General features: G+C 40.3%; 1 protein-coding gene across 1 annotated transcript; it reads right to left on the bottom strand.

Annotated features, from left to right (window-relative positions):
* Nucleotides 1-818: 818 nt before the first annotated feature.
* On the bottom strand, nucleotides 819-19,127 carry LOC115807151 (transmembrane protein 132D). Its single transcript, XM_030768023.1, has 9 exons — nucleotides 19,082-19,127; nucleotides 16,182-17,049; nucleotides 12,168-12,314; nucleotides 9,413-9,584; nucleotides 7,794-7,937; nucleotides 4,562-4,767; nucleotides 3,488-3,782; nucleotides 2,950-3,141; nucleotides 819-2,123 (listed from the first exon to the last, which is right to left on the bottom strand). The coding sequence occupies exons 1-9, from the start codon at nucleotides 19,125-19,127 to the stop codon at nucleotides 819-821; spliced, it is 3,375 nt and encodes a 1,124-aa protein (XP_030623883.1).
* Between the last annotated feature and the right edge of the window lie 851 nt (nucleotides 19,128-19,978).

Raw genomic sequence — 19,978 nt, 5'->3', positions numbered from 1 at the left:
AGGTCTTGGCTAGTGGTTAAAAATTGAATGAAATTGAAGATGTGGAGACAGAAATAGTTGTGTTTTCTGAGACATTTGTGACTCCTTTGGTGCCTCACAGTAAATACCCGGCCAGCAAGAAATACTGTGTTGATTTACTTTATTGGTTTCTTTCTTTTATGAATTAGACATAGCTTTTCACTTTTAAACAGAGACACACTGGTATCAGTGTAAACATCCACTTCCAAATGTATAATATATTACTCTGTGATTTAAAAAAAACCAAATAAACAAATAGACAAACAGAAAAGTAGGGTTTTTTTTTTTTGTTATCCCAGATTATTTTTTTTTTCTGTTACTGCTGGTGAAAATAAATTTGCTGAACTTTCTCACTGGGAGTATTTCAGGATGTGCATATATGTGAAGGTATTCAAACACAAAGATTAATTTGAAAACTAAATAAATATTATGTATTCTTTAACTGTCTTTCATCTATTCATATATGTCAGAGTAATATTATAATAATACAAATGTACAAAAGTCAGAAAGAATAAAAACATGATTGGAATACAATTGTTAAATGGGATATATATATATACATTTAACTATACATCTTATATACCTTAACGATGAATAAATATATAAAAAATCTCTCTACAGTCTTGTCCTCTCAAAAGAATCTTCGTCCTCAGATGTACATAAATAGATGTGTAGAAAATGTTGGAAACATACAAGTGTTGTGACAAACACTCAAACAGTAAGACACTCACTCAAATCATACACAAGTCAGCACTCACACACACTCACACACACATGCACGCTCACACAAACACATCAATTTACACTCGTGCCCCTGGCTGCACCACAGGCCAAGGCACATCTGAGAGATACCCTTTAGACTCTGTGCCGTTCCCTGTTTGTATGCAGGCCCCAGATTGGCCACAACCGCCAGCCTGGCTGCTCCAGTTAATGTCCAGTCCGTTCCTCTTAAGTGCCGTCAGGTGTTTGATGTCCAATGTAGTGAAAGTGGTAAACTGGACCTGGTTCCTCTTGCTGGTAGGAGAGTGCAAGGGCTCGGTTCTAACGGGCTTTGCCAGCAGGGTGGCCGACCGGCCTGCCGTGGGGTGAGGTCTTGGGGGTAGGGTGTTGCACCTTCTCCCTAGGGTGGCCGTCCTCTCTTCACCTGTACCTACTGCAGAATGAATGTCCCTGGGCAACCCCTGTTTGCAGGCGGCTGCCACAGGTACTGTTGTGACATGCTCTAAGGCTGAGCCAAGTCGGACCCAGTGATGCCGGTGCTCAGGGGGTCCCTGATTCTGTACAGGAGACTTCTTATTGCGCACCCTCAGTCTGTATGAGGCACAGTTAAGCACAAAAGCCACGATTGCCAAGCAGGAGACTCCTATCAGTGAATACATGCCAACCTCTAAGTCTGTGAGGGCACCAAACGTCCGTACCAAGTCACTTTTCACCAAGGGTGGCCGCTTTTTTGGCATTTCAACCTGGGAGGGAAAGTCAGAACCATCAACCAGGTTCCCGTAGTTTCTTCTCACTGTACCACCTCTACCAACAGTGACCAGGACCTTGTCAACAGAGGGCTTTATAGTGGTACTCACATGTGCCCTGTTGATTGGATTCATGGTGGAAATGTCAACACCAGCTGCCTCCTGTAAGGTGGACCTGGTTGAGGACGTGACCATTCTAATGACACTCTCCTGGAGACCAGCTAGAGTGTTGCTGAGGTTGTCCTGTAGACCACGCGATGAAGAGAGACTCATTTTGGAATCCTTCTCTGGCACTCCTCCATCGTTGCCATAGTCACTGCCACCTTTCTCCTCAACCCTGACAATTTCCCCATGCTCCCAACCTGACTGGAACTCAGCCTTGATGGTGCCTCCACCCACGGCTAGCTTGCTCTTGCGTTTGGATTTCTGACAGGCCTCGCAGATGGCCAGTTCTGCCCTGAGCAGCAAGCCTTGCCCCTCGCCCTCGGCAACCACCGAGAAGGGTGGAGACTCTTTCCGCACAGACACGACCCTCTCGTTCAGAGATGTGACTGTAAGTGTGTAGCCGCTGGGGTCGAATAAGTCGAGTGGTGTCAGTGAGCCATCACTGAACTGGATCCATAAGCCAACCACAGCTTCCTAAAAGGTAATTCAGAGAAACTCTTACCAAAATATGATAGGCGAGTCTAAACTCATATAGTTTACATATTGGTGAAGTACAGCGTATTAAGGATCAAACAAGCAGTAATTATTCAGTATTACAGAAGAAGTCATTTTCTGTGAAAGTGTTCCCATATCTACTGTTCAGCTCACTGTTGTGTACTTGTATCTCAAGGAAATGATCCTTTTAATCTCTTATTAATTAGTGCAGACGCTCAATGCTGTACATGACAGTCCAATAAAACTCCAGGATGAAGCGCCATTTAACTCCAGGGATCAATATTTATGTATTAAAAAATCCATCTGCCAACCCACCCCAGGGTGTAGTATGGTGTAATTGTTGTAACAAGCCGTGGTACAGTTACCCTGAGCTACTGGCTAATATGAACAACTGTTTCCCCAGGCTGTCCTATAATTTGGGGAAATACATTATGCATTGCCCGAGGAATTACATTAGCAGAGCCCATCACATCAACAAATGAGCTCTCTCACACAGTCCTAATAGCTTAATATTGACTGGGTCAACTAAATGGCCATGTTACTGAAATCTGAAATCTGAATTGGCCGTCATCTAAAAGAGTTTAGGGCCTCTAATGGTTTCCCTTGGCACATTTTTTAAATATTATCCTGTCACAGCAAATGTGTGAGCTTTATCAATCTTTGAACCCCACCGAGTTTTCAGCGAGCACAGAGCAGCCGACATTAACTCGGACACCAAACCCAGTAATTCTGTGTATGTAATATGGGAATAGGCTCTCAAATGTGATACTGGTTAATGTGTATCATTTATGGTCAAAACAAACACCTGTTTGGGGCTTTGGAGGACCTCCTTCGTGGTAGCCGTGGCAATGATGGCTCTGTTGCTTCCTGGGCTGAGCTGTAGGGACAGGGAGAGGCCAGAGACCAGCTGCACCCCAAGCTCTGTGATGCTTACTTTGTCATCCAGCACTCTGACCATCCTCTCAGCTAACACTGCCTCAGACAGCGGAGATACAACCTGTCGATATTCAGGGTCAGTTTTGTTTAGTTTTCACATGAAGGGCTTTCAAAAAAGAGAAATCAAATGAAACCATTCAACCTACACTCACTCATTTCTATCATTGACCATAATCCTATCAATTGGTTTCATCCAACAAAATGGCTTTTTGAAACCTCTCATATGTCCTGAAATTTCTGCACACAGTACAATTATTTAACACTAAAATACCTGCAATCCAGTGCCAAGAGTCAAACATACCAAAATGTACATATATGTCAAATCTCAAGTCTCTGAAAATATTATATTACTTGAACTTAACATTGCTGGAGGAGAGGCTTCATTGGTTCATTCAGGTTCATTTTACCTGTATAGTGGTGACTCCCACAGACTTGCCAGACAGCACTGTCCCTCCCTGCAGTCGGGCTATGCTTGGATCCTTAACCCTCAGGGAGTAACGCACTAGACGTGTGATGTCCACCTGCCATTCTGGACCCAGGAAGAAGGTCAGTGCTGAGCTGTTTGGGTCTCTGTTTGGGTCTGTGCTGAGGTCTGATGTCTCAGCACTGAAGACCGTGAGCACTCGGACGAGAGACTGCTGATACTGCAGCATGCAGCCTTTTCCCTTTCGTTCCTCCTCTTCCTCACTGTCCCAGCTCATTCTGAGAGATACAAGATGAAGAGGAGGGACTTGAACACAGAGGTCCTCTAACTGCCAAAGAACTGCTGTCATACACACCTGCTGTATTTTTACCCCAAAGGAAAGCTATGACAGCATTTCCACCGAAAAAAAACCCTATAGCAAAATAGACAAGCAATATTGTTGAGGGCCCTTTTATAAAATAACGATCTGCAATTAGGAAATGCTGTTACCATGGCTTCACAGCTGCAGTTTTACAGCTATCACAGGCACATCTAATGTTATCCTACTGACCTCTAAACATCTGTAAGCTACTGGGTAAAATGCCTAGAGTGATTAAATAGAGTGCATGTCAATAGTTAAAAAAAAAACAACAGAATGGGGGATTTCAGCTCTGTGACCCCTGCGTTGACCTCTTTAACTTATAACCATTTAATCTGGGCGCAGCTTTCTATGCAATTCTAGTAACATAGAAAAAAAAAATCCTGTTCTGACAGATACACTTCAGTACACTAAAAGATCATTAAATAGTTAAAGCATGTAATTGGTATCATGCGCTGATGATATCCGAAAGCATCAAACCTTCATAATACTCTGGGAGGCTGTATTATGTCGTAAGTGTATTCTATTCCGGTTTCCACCCACTGATCGTAATGATCATCTTTTTAAACAAAAGAAGGATCCCTGTAGACCTGATGCTTGAGGTGTTTGCACAAACCTGAATGCGTGTAGGTGTTTGTATGAATCTAAATGCATGAGTGCACGTGTAAAATCCTGTGTGTTTTTTCTTTGTGCATGTACCTCTTGCCTGAGGTGACAGGCACTCTCCAGCCCTTGATCTGGCTCAATTCTGGATCAGACATCTCAATCTGCAGAGGGAGGTGAGGCATCCACACACTCAACTCCAACTGAGCACTCAGATAACTGTAGGTGAAGTTCACTGTCATTCTCGTCTTTCCACGTGTCTCCTCTCCGTTCATGAACACGTAGTCGCAACTCTCTGACACCTGCGTGTGGGGACGACAAAATCAGTCTTTGGGCAGTGCTCCTGGGGTTTTAATAATGTTCAGTGGCTTTTTTATCTGTAATGACGGAATAAACATAAAAAAAAACTATGTCTTTGATAGAATTTCAAAGAAATGATGGATACCCCTGTGTGCAAACGCCTTCAAATTACAAGCAAATTTTTAATGTGTTTCCATTAACAGAACACAACAATGGCACAAAGATTGAGGTAACGTGAGGTAATTTGAGCCTACAGTTAAAGATGGAAAAAAAAGAAAAAAAAAAAAACTGTCATCACACTTCTTCATTAGCATAAACATGTTAGGGCCTACATGTTTATGCTAATGAAGGGGTTTAGCTCAGAATATTATAAAAGAATGGAGAATTTGCGGGAGGACTGGGGTTGATTCAGGACTTGAGGACTTCAGTTCCTGTTCAAATGCATACGTAGTTTTTTAAGTTGGAATTGCAGGCCGTCGAACTGAATTCCGTGGAATGAAGTCTAATTCTATTTTGTGGTGTGTATGCATGCTGATCTCATGCTTTTTGTCCTTGTGCATATAAACAATTTGCTTTACAAATTTGTGTTCAAAACAGAAAAATGAAAAACAAATTCCATTGCAATACTTTTACAAGTCATTGAATGGCTGTTTAGATCCATAACAGTGGATCAAAACAACAAGGAGTCTGTGTTATTTCTTTTTACAAACAGAATTCAAGATAACTGGATATAAGGCATTGGATATAAATATAAGACAAACTGCATTATGAAGCAAAGAATTCATATATCAGCAATGCGTGATCGAGACATTCTTCCTAGCATGTGCTGGCAATATACCAGTAGAGCAGAGATATTTTTAGCCCTCTTACTTCTCAGGACTATCTGTTGTCTGATGTCAGCACAGCAATGTATGTGATGTATGTGTTCATTATATAAGTCGCTTTGGACAAGATGAATGAATTAATGAATAAATGTAATTACAAATGTTAAGGTAAAAATTATTCAACTTTTCTAGTGAGGTCTTCCTTTAAAAAGGAGAGCGGTAGTGAACAAGCCCGTTCCCAAATCCAAACAAAACCAACCATTCAAACGGATTTCTGGGTTAGCTTGAGTATTCTGGATGCAGTCATCTAAAATAATCAGTCAGTCAATCGATCAATCAATCAGTCAATCAGTCAGTCAGTCAGTCAGTCAGTCAGTCAGTCTATCTATCTATCTATCTATCTATCTATCTATCTATCTATCTATCTATCTATCTATCTATCTATCTATCTATCTATAAAATGGGATTTTCTCCATATTTCAGCCAGTTAAATTAAATTAAACTGTATGTTATAGCTGTCAGCGGAACAATGAAAAATGAAGTATTCATGTTTACATGGACTCATATGTTCCATTTTTGTAAATTATTCCTTACATGTAAAAGGAATAATTTACAAAAGAAAAAGTAGATTTTCTGCACAAAAATGTCTCTGTTTTTTTGCTTTCAAAAGCTACAGAATTTCATTCATGCTAGCGAAACTATCTCATTTTTTTGTCTGTGAATGCTACGAAAACAAAAACAAAACAGGCTCTTTACTCTTCCTGAGTTGGTCATTTAATCTGTGACTTTGTATCTGCTCGGTGTGTGTGTTCCTTGCTGTATGTGTGCAAGTTTTGTCCTCAGGGCACACAGATATAATAAAAAAAAAAAAAAAAAAAAAAAACTGTGCTAAAAAACTATGGCACAGCTTCATCTTCAAATCTGACCCGATTAAGTTGTTGAAACCCTCTCCTAAAGCAGCGTGGTCCTGGGGAGAAATGCTATAATAACTGGATAAAGGTCCTGAGTCCTCATAATAAACACACACAGAGAGAAAAGATAGGCCTCAGGGGCAGGGATGTGCTCTGGGTAGCTAAGCACTAGCTCAAATAGAGGCCACTCGGATTCCGTCTCTCTCTTGTCTTGCTTTCTGTCTCTCTTTCTCTTTCTCTCTGTCTCTCTTGCTTGTGCTCTCTCTGTTTTTCTTTCTCTCTCTCTCTCTCTCTCTCTCTCTCTCTCTATGATCATGTAGGCTACGAGATATTGGGAGGGTTTCTGTGATGTAAAAGTATTTTGTTAGTGTACTTAAGTTGTGTATCTGCGGATTTGTACTCCGACAGAGTATGAGCAATATGAGCAGCTCTCAAATTCTGTCTGACTACATATGTAAAGATATCATATACTTCTTAGTCCAGTAGATTTCTTCTGACAACTGTCGTTGTATCCTTTTGGCACAGGCAGTCTTAAGCCATTGCTGTTTTTTTTTTTTTTTTAGCATATTGTTGAACATGTTTGGGACTACTATTACTTGAAGGGTATTTTAAACATTCCTGCAGGTGCAAGATTGTGTGTATTTGCGTGAGCTCCTAGGCCTAACTACAGCACTTGTCTCAGTGTGTAATTATCATCGGCAATGTGACTACGTCAGCTGATGGATGTCAAAGCAGTGTTGCTAACACTAGTGTGCTGCGCACCAGTCTCCCAGGTAGCTATTGTGATACGATGAAATGACTAGAGGTGAGTGATTCTCCTCTACTACCCTTTACATTTATTGGTCATTTGTACTTCTCATTTTATTGTATCTCACAGCTAAAATATTAGGCAGTAAGATGTTTGATTTAATAGTAACATTAAATTGTAGAGTACAAGCCAATATTTGAGGTTCAGTAACTTTAGAGGGCCAACGTTTTTGTTTCTTTGTTGTTGTTGTTGTTTTTTTTTTTTGTCTCATACTTTTAAAACTTGAGTAGTATTAAAAGCCTGATACTTTAAGACATTGACCCAATTTGTTTTTTAATGAGTGAATTTTACGAGGAACACTCTTTTATGGTTGCGTCCGTACTTTAACTCAAGTGTAATATCTAAGTACTTTTACCACCCCTGTTCATGATTTTATTTCTGGCCACTGCTCAGAGGAATGTAGTTGTCATGTTCTGGGGGTGTCAGACTGGTAATGAGCAGCACATGGAGACTGTAAGTAGCGAGGCATGGCCAGCACGGCCTACCTTCAGGACCTCCTCGTCTGTGGACTGGCAGCGAGTCGAGTTAGTGATGTCTGTGATTGAGCCATCTGCCTCCACTGCCAGGACCCTCACTGGGACTGTCACTTTCTTCCCTGTGAGCACAGCCGTGTTCAGGAGCTCCGTCTCCTGCAGAGACATCGCAATGGCGATGACACACACGCACGCGCGCGCGCACACACACACACACACACACACACACACACACATCGGCACGCACACGCGCGCACAGACACACACACACACACACACACACACACATGCACACACACACACATCGGCACGCACACGCGCGCACACACACACACACACACAGAAATATAGACGTGAACTGGATACGTCAATTAAATCAACTAAAATACATGCTTTTGAACTTGCGTACGGGTTTCAAGAGAACATGATATGACCGGCGCTCTAATAGGCTTTTAATATATTTTTTTTACCGAGTAAAATTGTCTCAACTGGTTCTAAGATGTGGAACAATTAAAATTAGTCAGAATTGCAGGTGAGTAACCTCTGAATAGGCCTGAGGTTGCCTGCGAAACATTTTGTTAAAAATGGTGAAAAACTAAGTCTGATACATTCATTTAAGCCATGTGGATCAGAGCCTATTTAGTGCCACAATGGTTTTTTTTTTCCTCTCTCTCTCTCTCTCTCTCTCTCTCTCTTTCTCCTCTAATAAAATAATGTCCATGCATGACATGCATGCCTGATGTGCTGGCTGATTAGGTCTGAATGTGGGTTGAACTAACAGTTCAACCAACAGATGTTGTTCACCAGTAGGCTCTGAATACAGCAGACGGCAGATGTTGCCTGTGATTTGAAAACTTAGACAAAATATCAATCTCAGCTTGTAAATGTTATATATACGCCAAAAACATATATTATGTAAACTCAAAAAGGCTCTAATTGTTAATTTAGAATTTTAAACCAACTTTTTAAACTGCAAAGACGATGTCTCAGGCAGTATGCCACACAATGGCCTGACCTTCCCTTGTAAACTAGTCTCTCATCAAATGTCCTGAATGCACTATTCCTTTTATTGACACCGCAATTCAGTATTGACCTATTCAGAGAGTTTAATAACTTGCAGTAAAAAAGGTGTATTTCAATGAAATTTGAAAATAGAAATTTCTGCTAAGAAAAGAGCTACACTGGTTAAAAGTGGCTAGCACATACTCACTACACATATTCTCTCTCTCTCTCTCTCCCTTTTTTTTTTTATATAAACATGTTTAATCACCCACAGCATGTTTGATAATATCCTCTAAATGAATGTCTATTCCATTAAGGTTGCATCAGAGGGAGGTTGACCTGTGCTTGGGATGCGGCATGCTGAGACCAAAACAGAAGGCAGAAAAACTGGCAATCTGCCTTCCTACAATTGACACTATGTCACACATCTGGTCTCCACAGACCAGTAAATCATTTATATTGGTTGTTGTGCTTATTCCTGGAGGAGGTATCTATATGAAAGTAGAGCAGGCCTAGTAGGTCAGTTACAAGCCTTGGATGAGTGAGGGACTATATGAAGGAAATAATTAATAAAGTACTGAATCATAAGTGTCTAATAAACACGCTTTGTGCCGACACACATTGCTCACCATCAGCAGTGGGGTCATGCCCACGTAGTCTTTCGGGGTGGTGTAAATCTTCATGACACCCTCGTCCCGTCTGTTACCGGGTAGCTCTAGACGCCACGTGATCACCTGGCTCGCTGATTGGTCACTGGACTCTTCAGTTTCAAAGTCTAGCTGCAGGACTTCTAATAGACCTCTGCCAATAAAAATAAACCCAAGACTTGTAACCACTTTCACAAAGAACTGAAGAAGATAGAAGGGCAATCTCTCTCTCTCTCTCTCTCTCTCTCTCTCTCTCTCTCTCATATTTTCCCTCATATTTTCAAGCCTGTATCGCCTTTTATTTCCTTAACAACTTTTCCTATAGATGTGGAAGTGATGAAACTCATCACTAAAGCGCTGACCGTGCTGCATTTGAGATCTCTCTATTGACAATTAAAACAATTATATCTCTGGTTGTGCAACACATTAGCGGGGCATGTGGCAAGACAATGAACGGATGACACACGACCATTTACTTTGACATTCTTTATCCAAATGTGTGCCTACTTAAAGACACTGAAAGCATTTGGATTACATAGCATTTAGCATTCATAAAATAATAGCTTTCTCCTATTCAAAGCTTGTGAATGTATGGGATTTGATTCTGTTATATCTGAAATCTCTCATTCCTAATGTATGTGAGAGTAAACCTTCAATCTACAATTGTCCTTTGTATGGCTGAGGACAAATGAGAGCAATTTATATTGCACAGTACAGAAATAAAAGGTCTTTCCATGACGGACTAAGGCTGTTTGGGGTGAAAGAGCAAACGGCCCATTTCCATCCCATCAGCCCTGGGCCATATCATGAATTTCTTAGTAAAGGGAAATCCTCTCAGGTTGGCTCTTCGCTGCTTAATACCACCGTTAAGACTTGAGATCTCCACTCTAATCTTCTGTGGAACGTGCCGGTTTTTAAGCTGGAATAACGCGCAGATGTATCAGGGATGATTACAGTTAAGTGGGTCGGGCTGTGGGAGATGGTAGGGGGGGGGGGGGGGGGGGGAGGGAGGGAGGGTGTTGTGCTTGTTGGCGGTTGCTGCGCTGTCTGTTGCAGAGGTCTAACAACCCTGAAAGTCCTATTAGTCAAACCCTTAGAGTAATTTAAACAATAATAAGTTTAGACTAAACATAGTTGCCAGTGTAAATACTTCTGAAGGACACAACTGCATGTAAACAAGAACAATGTCGGCAGCTGTGATATTCTGGAGACCTGTTCAAAAATCAGTTTAAGAATGTATGCTTCAGTTCAGTTCAGTTCAATTCAATTCAATTCAATTCAATTCAACTGCAGTATAGTGCTTCTGACAATTAACATTACTACAAAGAATCTGTACAGAATGCCAAACCTCTTAATGCCTTTAAGTTTCAGTATTTTAAATTTATGAATGTGTCTACAGAATGAGAGACTAAAAGCAGTAAAAAAATAAAGGATCTTCTTAATAAGATGTAAGCATTTTTAAAGATGGATTACAGTCTCCCAAAAAAATATCCAAAAGCTGTTTATGTGAAAACCAGGCTGATTGCTCTCCTGCTGAGATGTACAGCAGAGATAATAGTCTGATTCCATCACAATTAGTGAGGTCTGGATACTGATAGCAAATGAGAAAAAAAAAACCTGCAGATGCTCTCCAGTCATATGGTCTGAAATCAGCCTGCTTTGGGATTTTCTTAAATACCTTGATCCATAATGCGCTACGATGTAGTTAACTACACTCTGCTACTACTGTATTATACAGTATATTAAAAGGTAAGTTATGACAGTTGTCTCTCTGTAAATAAATTTTCCTCACAAGTTATCTCTGTAGACCAGTGTTTAAAGAAATTGTTGTTATTGTCTCTCTTGTGACAATGAATGAATGAATGAATGAATGTTTTCAGAAGATTTTTGGCTTGTTTGCTTGTTTATTTATGTATTTATTTATTTATTTTTAATTTGAATTGAAAAGTACAAAAGATAAAAAAAACAAGTCTTTAATTAAAAACCAATTAATGTTGAGGTATGGATGATAATGAACTGATATACTGTAAATCAAAAAGGAGGAACTTTACAGGTGGTCCTGGACATACTACTATTAAAACTCTCTGCATGGGTTTCATGGACCTGCGGTTAGATGGTACTCACACAATTTGTGATTAACAATGCAAGCAAACAAACAAACAAACAAACAAACAACAAAAAACCCAAACAAACAATGTAATACTTGGACACAGAGCAGGATTTTTCTTTATATTGATTTAAAACCAAGTTTTAAAAAAAAAAGTTTGACATTAGAAACACTTTAATCTTAGTCTGGTTCATTTTTTCAAGAACTCCCACTGACATCAACTGTCACAAAATATCACGATATCACACAACGCTGTGGACCTGCCCCTATTTTACCCAAGAAAGGGATTATATTTCATCTTTATTTTTTTAAAAAAAAGGTGGAACAGATTGTTTGAACAGCTGCTGGTATAAGAACAATGAGTGCAACCAAAATGATTGTTTTTTTTCATCAAACCTCAGCTTTGCAATCTGTTGCCTAATTCTGTCTGGTCTGAGAGGAAAACGGTTTCACATCTGGCAAAGTAGAGTAGTCTGGAACAGCACTTCACAGTTCTTTAAGCAGCAAATGAATTTAAAATGAAAAACAACTGCATATTCCTCTAAACTTTTAAGCACATAGCCCAAAGACCAAAGACATCAAAGGATGATAAGGTGCAGAAAGGTGGATGCACACGGCCACAGAACTTACCGTTTTCCACTGACAGCAGTCTTCCTCTGACATATGACTGAGATGGTTTGAGGACTGCTCCCTCTTTCTGGTTCCAAGACAATGTCCCACAAATGAGAATCACTGGGTCTGGCAGTACTGAAGGAAATGCCTTTCCTCACTGTGGCCCTATGGGAGAAATTACACACACAAAAAAACAATGCTTATTTTTTTTTTACATACAGGTTTACATTTCATGCAAGAAACATTATACATTTCATACCTGTGCCCCATCTTTTCCATTGTTAAGGCCTAGCGTGTCTATGTGAATTTATGTGTGTATGTATCTGTGTGTGTAGTTTGATGTATAGGTGCGTGAGAGTGGATGGAACTTCAGAAGTAGTAATGAGGTGGCGGGTGGGGGGGGGGGGGGCGGGTAATGTGTTCATGTCCTCGGGGCAGACAGAAAATCAACATAAGGCTCTCTGTGATCAAGCACTTCACCTACCCATCAGCTCTGCGTAGCATCTTTCTATTTAATCTTGTGTTAGACTTATCCTCCAAATCTTCCAAACAAACAGTAGCATGCAGGGGCACATTACTGGCCTTTGTGGGAGGCAAAATCGACAGTGCCTTAATCCAGATCTGTCACTGACATTCAAAAACACTCAGCAGGAAGTCGTCTCAAAGTTTCAGGACACTCCTTCTACGGAATTCTGTAATCTAATGCATGCAGAACTAAAATCTTTCATGTTGGACATTTAAACAGTTATTTGACTGTAAGTGATACCCATTTGCTTGTACTGACACAAATGCTAAATGAGGACTGTTAGGTGTGTGGCTCTGTTGAACATTAATCTCCAGAAAAAAACTACACGTTCAACCTCTCCCATGTAAAGATGGAGCTATATTGCTTTTTTTTTAAACAGCTTTATCTGTGAGACGGAGAGTTGGTTCCTGTCCTCCCATCAAGTACCGGAGCACAGAGGCATTTATCGCACATGTATAGATAGATTTTGATACGGATGGGACTTGAGCGTCTTGCAAACTCTTCCAAACTTTTGATGAACTTTCAAAGGAGGTTCAGGGCCACACATGGAAGACGATACATCAGTAGCATAATACACTCCCTAACCTGGCATTCGGTTTCCGCTGCTAACTGCATGGATAGATCATGTATGGCTCCAGGGCTATCAGTTGTCATGTGTTACATCTAAAAACTTCATCAGCATCACTTAAGTTATAAAAAATGAAAAAAAAAAAAAAAAGAGCGAGAGAGAGAAAAAAATGACTGAGTTCACTGAAATGAGCAGTGAGAAAACCTTGATGAACATTGAAGGGAGCAGAATCACCTAGCAAGACTACAGCATTGAATTTAACACTCCAAATGCAAGAACAAACCGTAAAAACCAATGAAATTAAATATAAATGTATAAATACATACGATTAAGATTTCTATCGACTGAGATCAGAATCCGTTAGTATTAAGCACGTGCATGGTAGGCTTTCCATTCGATATTTGGCATTAAACAGGAAATGAGATTAGGGGAGAAATCAGTGGTAGGGCAAATTCATGCAGGATGAACAATTTAGATATTGAAAGACCATCAAGAAAAGAGTGTGAGGGTTGGATAAACAAAGAAAGAAACACAAACTCCTGAACTTCCAAATGTTCAAAAGTGCATTTCTCAAGTTTGATACAGCTATATGTGCGCAGAGCCTGTCTCTGCAGCACACAGTTATCTGACTGTCAGTAAGCACAGTGAGTGATGGGCAATCTGGATCAAAGTCTGGATGGATGCACATAAATTCACAGGGTTTGACTGAAAACTTGAGCCTACTTTCGAGAACTGATATCATTACACAGCGAAAATAAATCAAGGATTTCTGGATTTCACTATTTCATTTCAAGTAGATTTCGCTGAGGGAGCTTTGTGTGGCCTATTTTCCGTGTGACTGGAGAAGAGACATTGTATGCATAAGAAGAGGCGGGGTTCGGGAGACTCCTTAATGAGGATCTTGGTCAAATAAGTCCCTTTCACAAATTAACGAGCTGCTGAAGCAGAACAGTGCAAATAAAGCTGAAGCTAGAGCTGTATGAAATGGAAAAAAAACAAAACAAAGTCAAGATCTTGTTTGTAATATGAGTAATATGAATAAAAAAAAAAAAAATAGCAGTTTGTTTAAATATTCCAGTCATAATCGCACCATCAGATCTTTGGCACTCAATCCAAATCGGCCGTAATCTTCCTGTCATCTCTTTAGTTTAAAGTCTTATACCACAACAAATGTGCACTCTTTGTCGAATAGAATAGAATAGAATAGAATAGAATAGAATAGAATAGAATAGAATACAGTGAGTGCAAATAAAACAGCTTTCTCAATCACAAAATTATGATTACAATGTATATTTTCAGATAGTGCTGCTTGCTCAAAATATAGTGTTTATTTTCCAGTCTGGGCTCTTATTGATTTGTATCTCTTGTACAGATAAGGTCCACCTGCTGCTTTTAGGCAGGGGAAGGGTCCCTTTGCTCTCAGACACAGTATTGTTCTGCAAAAGTTGTTTGAAGAGTGGACCTGCATAAACTGAATACTGTTTATTCCTCCCTGCAGTAGTTTCCGCAGATGTCAATCTAACAGTCTCTAAAGGAAGATGGGTTTCTAAAGGGTTAACAACTCCACTAATTTTCAATCAGGGTGCGGATTATCTCTCCTAACCCCCAGGGTCTGGACTCAATCTTGGAGAGAAGAGTGAAGTAGAGCAGAGATTTTTCCCAGGATAAAATCAATCTCTTTGTGAAACTAGGCTCCACTCCGGCTTAGCGCCCCCCCACCCCCCCCACCCCCCACCCAAGTGAGTATCCATTTGAGGGGGCAAAGGATAGAAAAGTGGGTCCTCCTTGAGGGCGGGGATTTGGGGGACTCAGGTGTTGCTCAAACCTGTACCTCAGAACAAAAACAATACTTTTTAAGAGCCAATATCTCCGCTAAAAAAAACTGTCGAGCTCTGAGAGAATACTTTGGGAAACTGCGAAAGAACACTATCTTCTTCAATGTTTTTTATGTTGATAATCATCTTTAGTCATCTCCATCAAGTGTCACCAGATGTCCAAATGTTAACAAATAGTGTGTAAATTTAAGAATACCTCAAGACCACACCAACAGGCAGGGAATATAGGAGGTAATTTATCAGAAAATGTCATTTTTTAGATGTTTACACAACAATCCCTACTAAGACAAAAACATTGTTTACCCAAGAAAGCAACAACAAACTCTATTATTGGTATGAAACCTCTAATAAAATACAGTTGCACTGAGTTATGTTTTACTTCCAAAACAGAGGTTTAGACTTCGGAAAACACATTTCTCAGTGTGCTTTTGCCTGGCATAGCTGTCTCCCTTATAAGTTCATCTGTGCCCAAAGGAGCCAAGTAGTTACTAGGTATTTGTTTTTTTTTGCTCCATTAAGTTGATGCATTATTTATGGAGGGAAATATCTTCACAAATAATGAAATGTAAAGAAATGAATGCTGCCAAATAATTTTGCTATTATTTTCCCATTTGTGGAAGAATGCTTTTGAATTTCCTCCAGTTAGAAAAATGAATTGAGCTGGCACAAGGTTATTGCATTTCTGTAATCTGTGTACAGAGTGGAACCACAGGATTCTCTCTGCTATCAAGTGCCATGACAGCACTGTCACACACTTCATTTAATTCACAACAAGCTTTTCAGACGCATGACAAGGCCTATATTTCAAAGCAACATATGAGGCGGTTTTTCTACTGGGATAGAAACATCCCAAAAGCCTCATTCACCTCCAGCCTATTTTTTCTTTTTTTTCAATTCTCATGATCCAATTTTGAACTGCTGTGGACTCCAAATCCTCTTCCGGGGAAAATGCTTGCTGTTTGCTGTGTTTTCAGGGAATATCCAGCACACAGTAATCCAGAGCAAAGACATTTTCTGACCATTTTTGTATTTGTTAAGGTTCACACAAACACAAACACAAAGCAGATCGCAAGCTGGAGAGTCAAACTAGTCATAATGCTAACCTGAGTATGAAATGCTCCACGGGAGATATGCTGGACAAGAAGACATAAAACGTGGCTGTGTCTGTGGGTCTCAGTGGTTTGGAGGAGGTCTGTATCACTACAGCTCCCCCCAGTCGGAGACGCATAAAGGTGGGGTTCCCTGGTGGAGAACGCAAGAGGCTGACTTTTCCAATCCTCTTCATGGTGGATCCCAAACTATCGGCATTCATCTGGATTGGACCCTTCCGCTGCTTGCTGTCCTGTGGAGTGCAGTGACTGGTTGGACTGGGTCGGGTCTGGTAGTACAGCTCTACAATGTTATTCCGCATCTCGCCTCTCTGCTCCCGGCTGGATCTCGTGCTGCCTGGGCTAAACCACATAGGCTCAGGCTTCAGGTGAGCCAAGCAAAAACCTCCGTCTGCAGGGACAGAGCAGGTGGTCCTGACCTCCCGTGTTTCCCAGAAGGCATAAGCTGTCATGCAGATGAACCCCTCATCGTTCTGTCCAGGATCTGTCTGGTCTGTCCCTTCACTGATAAAGCCCTTTCGGCCCACAGCTTGAAACAACAGCCGAATGAGAGGGGCTGAAGAACGGACTTGGCGGGTCAGGATGAAAGGTCGGACTCTGGGCCCAGTGTGGATTAGATCCAGGGGAACGACCTGTTCCACAGACATTGGCCCATAGCTAGCATTGATGGCTGGCTGCCCACTGAGCCCTGTGAGAATGAAAGACTGTCTCTGGGCCTGGAGACTGGAGTTACCCATTGGATACCGATTAGTCTCACTGAGAAAGAGGGACTCAGCATTGAGGATCTGATAGCTTATTGGTGGGAAGACAGGAAGCGGTGCATGGATCCATGGATCATCTGATAACTCTTCAACTTTCAATCCTAAAGGACGACATGAATAATACTTGCTTAAAAATGTATGATACAACTTAAAAAGCTTTAGATACAGATAGACAGGGCATCGCTGCACCGATTTGAAAAAGTAAAAACACATTATAGTCACCATAAGCAAAGCAACAGAAGAAGCATTCAACACAGGTGCCAGTGTACTGAATTTGCAGGCTTCAGTTGTGCCCTGATTTGAAGGTGGTACATGATGGCTATTTCCAAAAATAAACGAAGACATATGAACGAACAGACCAGCTGAAACGAGAAATATACCCTGTTCTTGCACCCCATTAATGCTGAGCAATACTCTATAATCTATTCAGAGAACATTTTTAAAATGCAGTGGGCATTAAGCCTTCTGCCATTAAAGGACTTTTATATCCTCAGTCTCTGAATGTGTTGATTTCTTAGCATGCAGAAGGAGAGGGAAGTGAGCAGAAGAAGGCAGAGAAATAGTGACAAACACTCTCATCAGGTGTTCAGTGTGTCCAGACAAGCAACTTGTCAAAGCCGTCGTCTGGAGGAGACACTTAACCTTTCCCTCCTGACAGGCTACGACGCTTCCGCTGTCTTCCTGCCTGTGATTGCCAAAGTGCAGCATTGGAAATTGAAGGTTGATCCTGACATGCTGCGTGTCTTCGAAGTAGTTTGTCAAAAGGTGTTCTGTGTGTCATGTTGATAAACTAATGTGTTTTCGTTTTGGCAATGACAGATATCTTTATGCCTGTACTGAAATGAGCCAATCCCAAAGAGAAAAGATTTTCATAAAAAAAAAAAAATGCAGTTTTAATCAATTTTTCATGCGCCGTCACTGAATGAGTGAATAAAACGTTCAGTATTTGTTCTCAGCCACGGATAAATAAATATAAAACAAGTACGTGAGGAAAATTTGAGAATGAGGTGTACAGAAAAACACTTGTTTGTCAAAACATACGCTTATTTTATCCCAGGCATTACTGAAACTTCATAGTTTTTAGACATCTATTCATTTTCTTTCATCACAGTGGCAAAGGTGCAACTCTTTTTTTTATTTCCACATATCTGCTCAGAAACAGCCTAAAATCTTTATCAGCACCAGACAGACGGCTTGACACTGTTCTTGTATTTATCTCTAAACAAGCAACAAGCACCACATTACTTCAAACCCACAGGCCACTAATCTGTTTGATGAGTGTTTCTACTGGCACGATATTGATTCTAAAACAAAAAGAAAAAAAAAAAACATATGAGGTTAATAAACAAATCCTGACTGCATCTGTGTCTGTTGATGGTATCTGTGAAAATGACAACTCAAAGTAGGTTAATGGACAGAGCCAGAGGGTAGTAATGGACTTGACCTCTCTGGGGTGTCTGCGCACATTAAATCGAAAGTGTGTGAGTTACCATTGTACTTGAGTCATGATGTGTCTCTTGCGTCTCTGACCACCCTAATTACTTAATTCACTTGCCAAATTTACATGGTCTTATTTTATCACTGATAAATCTATGAGCCTAATCAATGCAGGAGTTTTCTGCTAATCAAGGACGGGCGTTTTACTTAGTTTTAGATGCATAAGTATGTTCTCCCTGATATTTGCAGAACTGCCTCTCAACGAAGTGACTTTGTTTGGAAACATTGAATGAAATTACAAGCAAACACATGCCAAAGAAAAAGAAAAGAAAACGGATGAAATGGAATCTGTTGTGTCACTTTTTGCCACAATTTGATCACAAAAATCTACAAAAATGACATCTAATTAAAACATTAACGTCTCTACAGGATGGATTAATGCAATAATGGGACAACGCGAATGCGCTTCAATTATCAGTGTGAATAAGGGGTGCGAAGAAACTGTCATATACTAAGCATCAAACTTTTAAAATGCACGTATACTTTCTTCAGCACGAAATCGTAAAACTTTTCTGATCGCTCTCAATGAGCTGTCATTTCGGTGTGTGTAACCTAAAATGCGTTTTGGGATTTTGATATTTGAGTACATCAAAGATGTATAAAGTAGGTGACTTGTACAATGCAAATGAATCCTACCTTGAGTTGCAGTAGAAAGAGTAATCACCACGGTCATCAGCAACATTTTCCAAACTGAAACGAAGTTATTTATCCTGAAACTGGATAGTCCAAAGTGGAGCGCACAATGTCAGTGAGAGTCTCCTGGTATAGCCGTATATCTCAATGTTCGCTTAGGCGAAGGAAAATATATGGAGAAAAAACTTTCTCTGTAGATTCAAAAGAGGAAACATGGTTTCACTTTCATGAAATGGTTGTGTTATTCATCAGTGCCTGCACATATACTTAATAGCTGATTTATGAAAAAACTTCCCGTAAAAAAAAGTTTACATTAATTTCCATCAATCTCTTGACGCGTGCTTGAGCTCGGGAGGAAAACAATGCATCTGGGTTCTTGACATGTAAAGACAATTTTTGAACGCGAAGCGCGTAGCGCAGTCAGCTTACCCAAGAGTCCGGACGATTAGGAATCTCGTGCGTAATCGTCAAGAGTGCATGGCTCCCAGCAAATAAAATGCCTAAGAGGTCAAAGGTTTAACGATTTAGCTTTGGCTTACGGTGTTGCTCCCACCACTCTGTGCTGAGAAGGCCTACGTGTGGAGCTACATTTTATCTCTTAGACACGAGCAAATTCGACCCGTTCACATCATGATAATTACACTTTACTGCAACGAAGAAAAGAGAATTAATGATATTTACAAGACAAAAATATAGATATTCACTTGATACTTGATATTCACATTCATTTGATCTTGGATCACAAGCAGCTTAACAAATAGTCAAACACACAAACAAACAAACTTACAAAACAAGTATACAAAATAACAGTCAAAACAGAAGTTAACTAATATACGGGCAACTGTAAAGCCCTAGGTGGATACATGCTTTATCATATTAAACTGCAATTGCAGTGGCACT

This window comes from Chanos chanos, chromosome 3, assembly GCF_902362185.1.
Source record: "Chanos chanos chromosome 3, fChaCha1.1, whole genome shotgun sequence".
In the NCBI taxonomy this organism is placed as follows: Eukaryota; Metazoa; Chordata; class Actinopteri; order Gonorynchiformes; family Chanidae; genus Chanos; species Chanos chanos.
The sequence above is the reverse complement of the archived record's forward strand: the minus strand, read 5'-3'. Positions and strand labels throughout refer to the sequence as shown.

What these genes read in the sequence shown, in the direction of transcription:
- LOC115807151 (XM_030768023.1), bottom strand. Translation starts at nt 19,127, where the DNA reads ATGTTGCTGATGACCGTGGTGATTACTCTTTCTACTGCAACTCAAG. An exon ending in GCATGACCCCACTGCTGATG is followed by an intron (nt 7,938 to 9,412) that starts GTGAGCAATGTG and finishes ATGTCTCTGCAG; the next exon opens with GAGACGGAGCTCCTGAACAC. An exon ending in TGGGAGTCACCACTATACAG is followed by an intron (nt 3,142 to 3,487) that starts GTAAAATGAACC and finishes GAATATCGACAG; the next exon opens with GTTGTATCTCCGCTGTCTGA.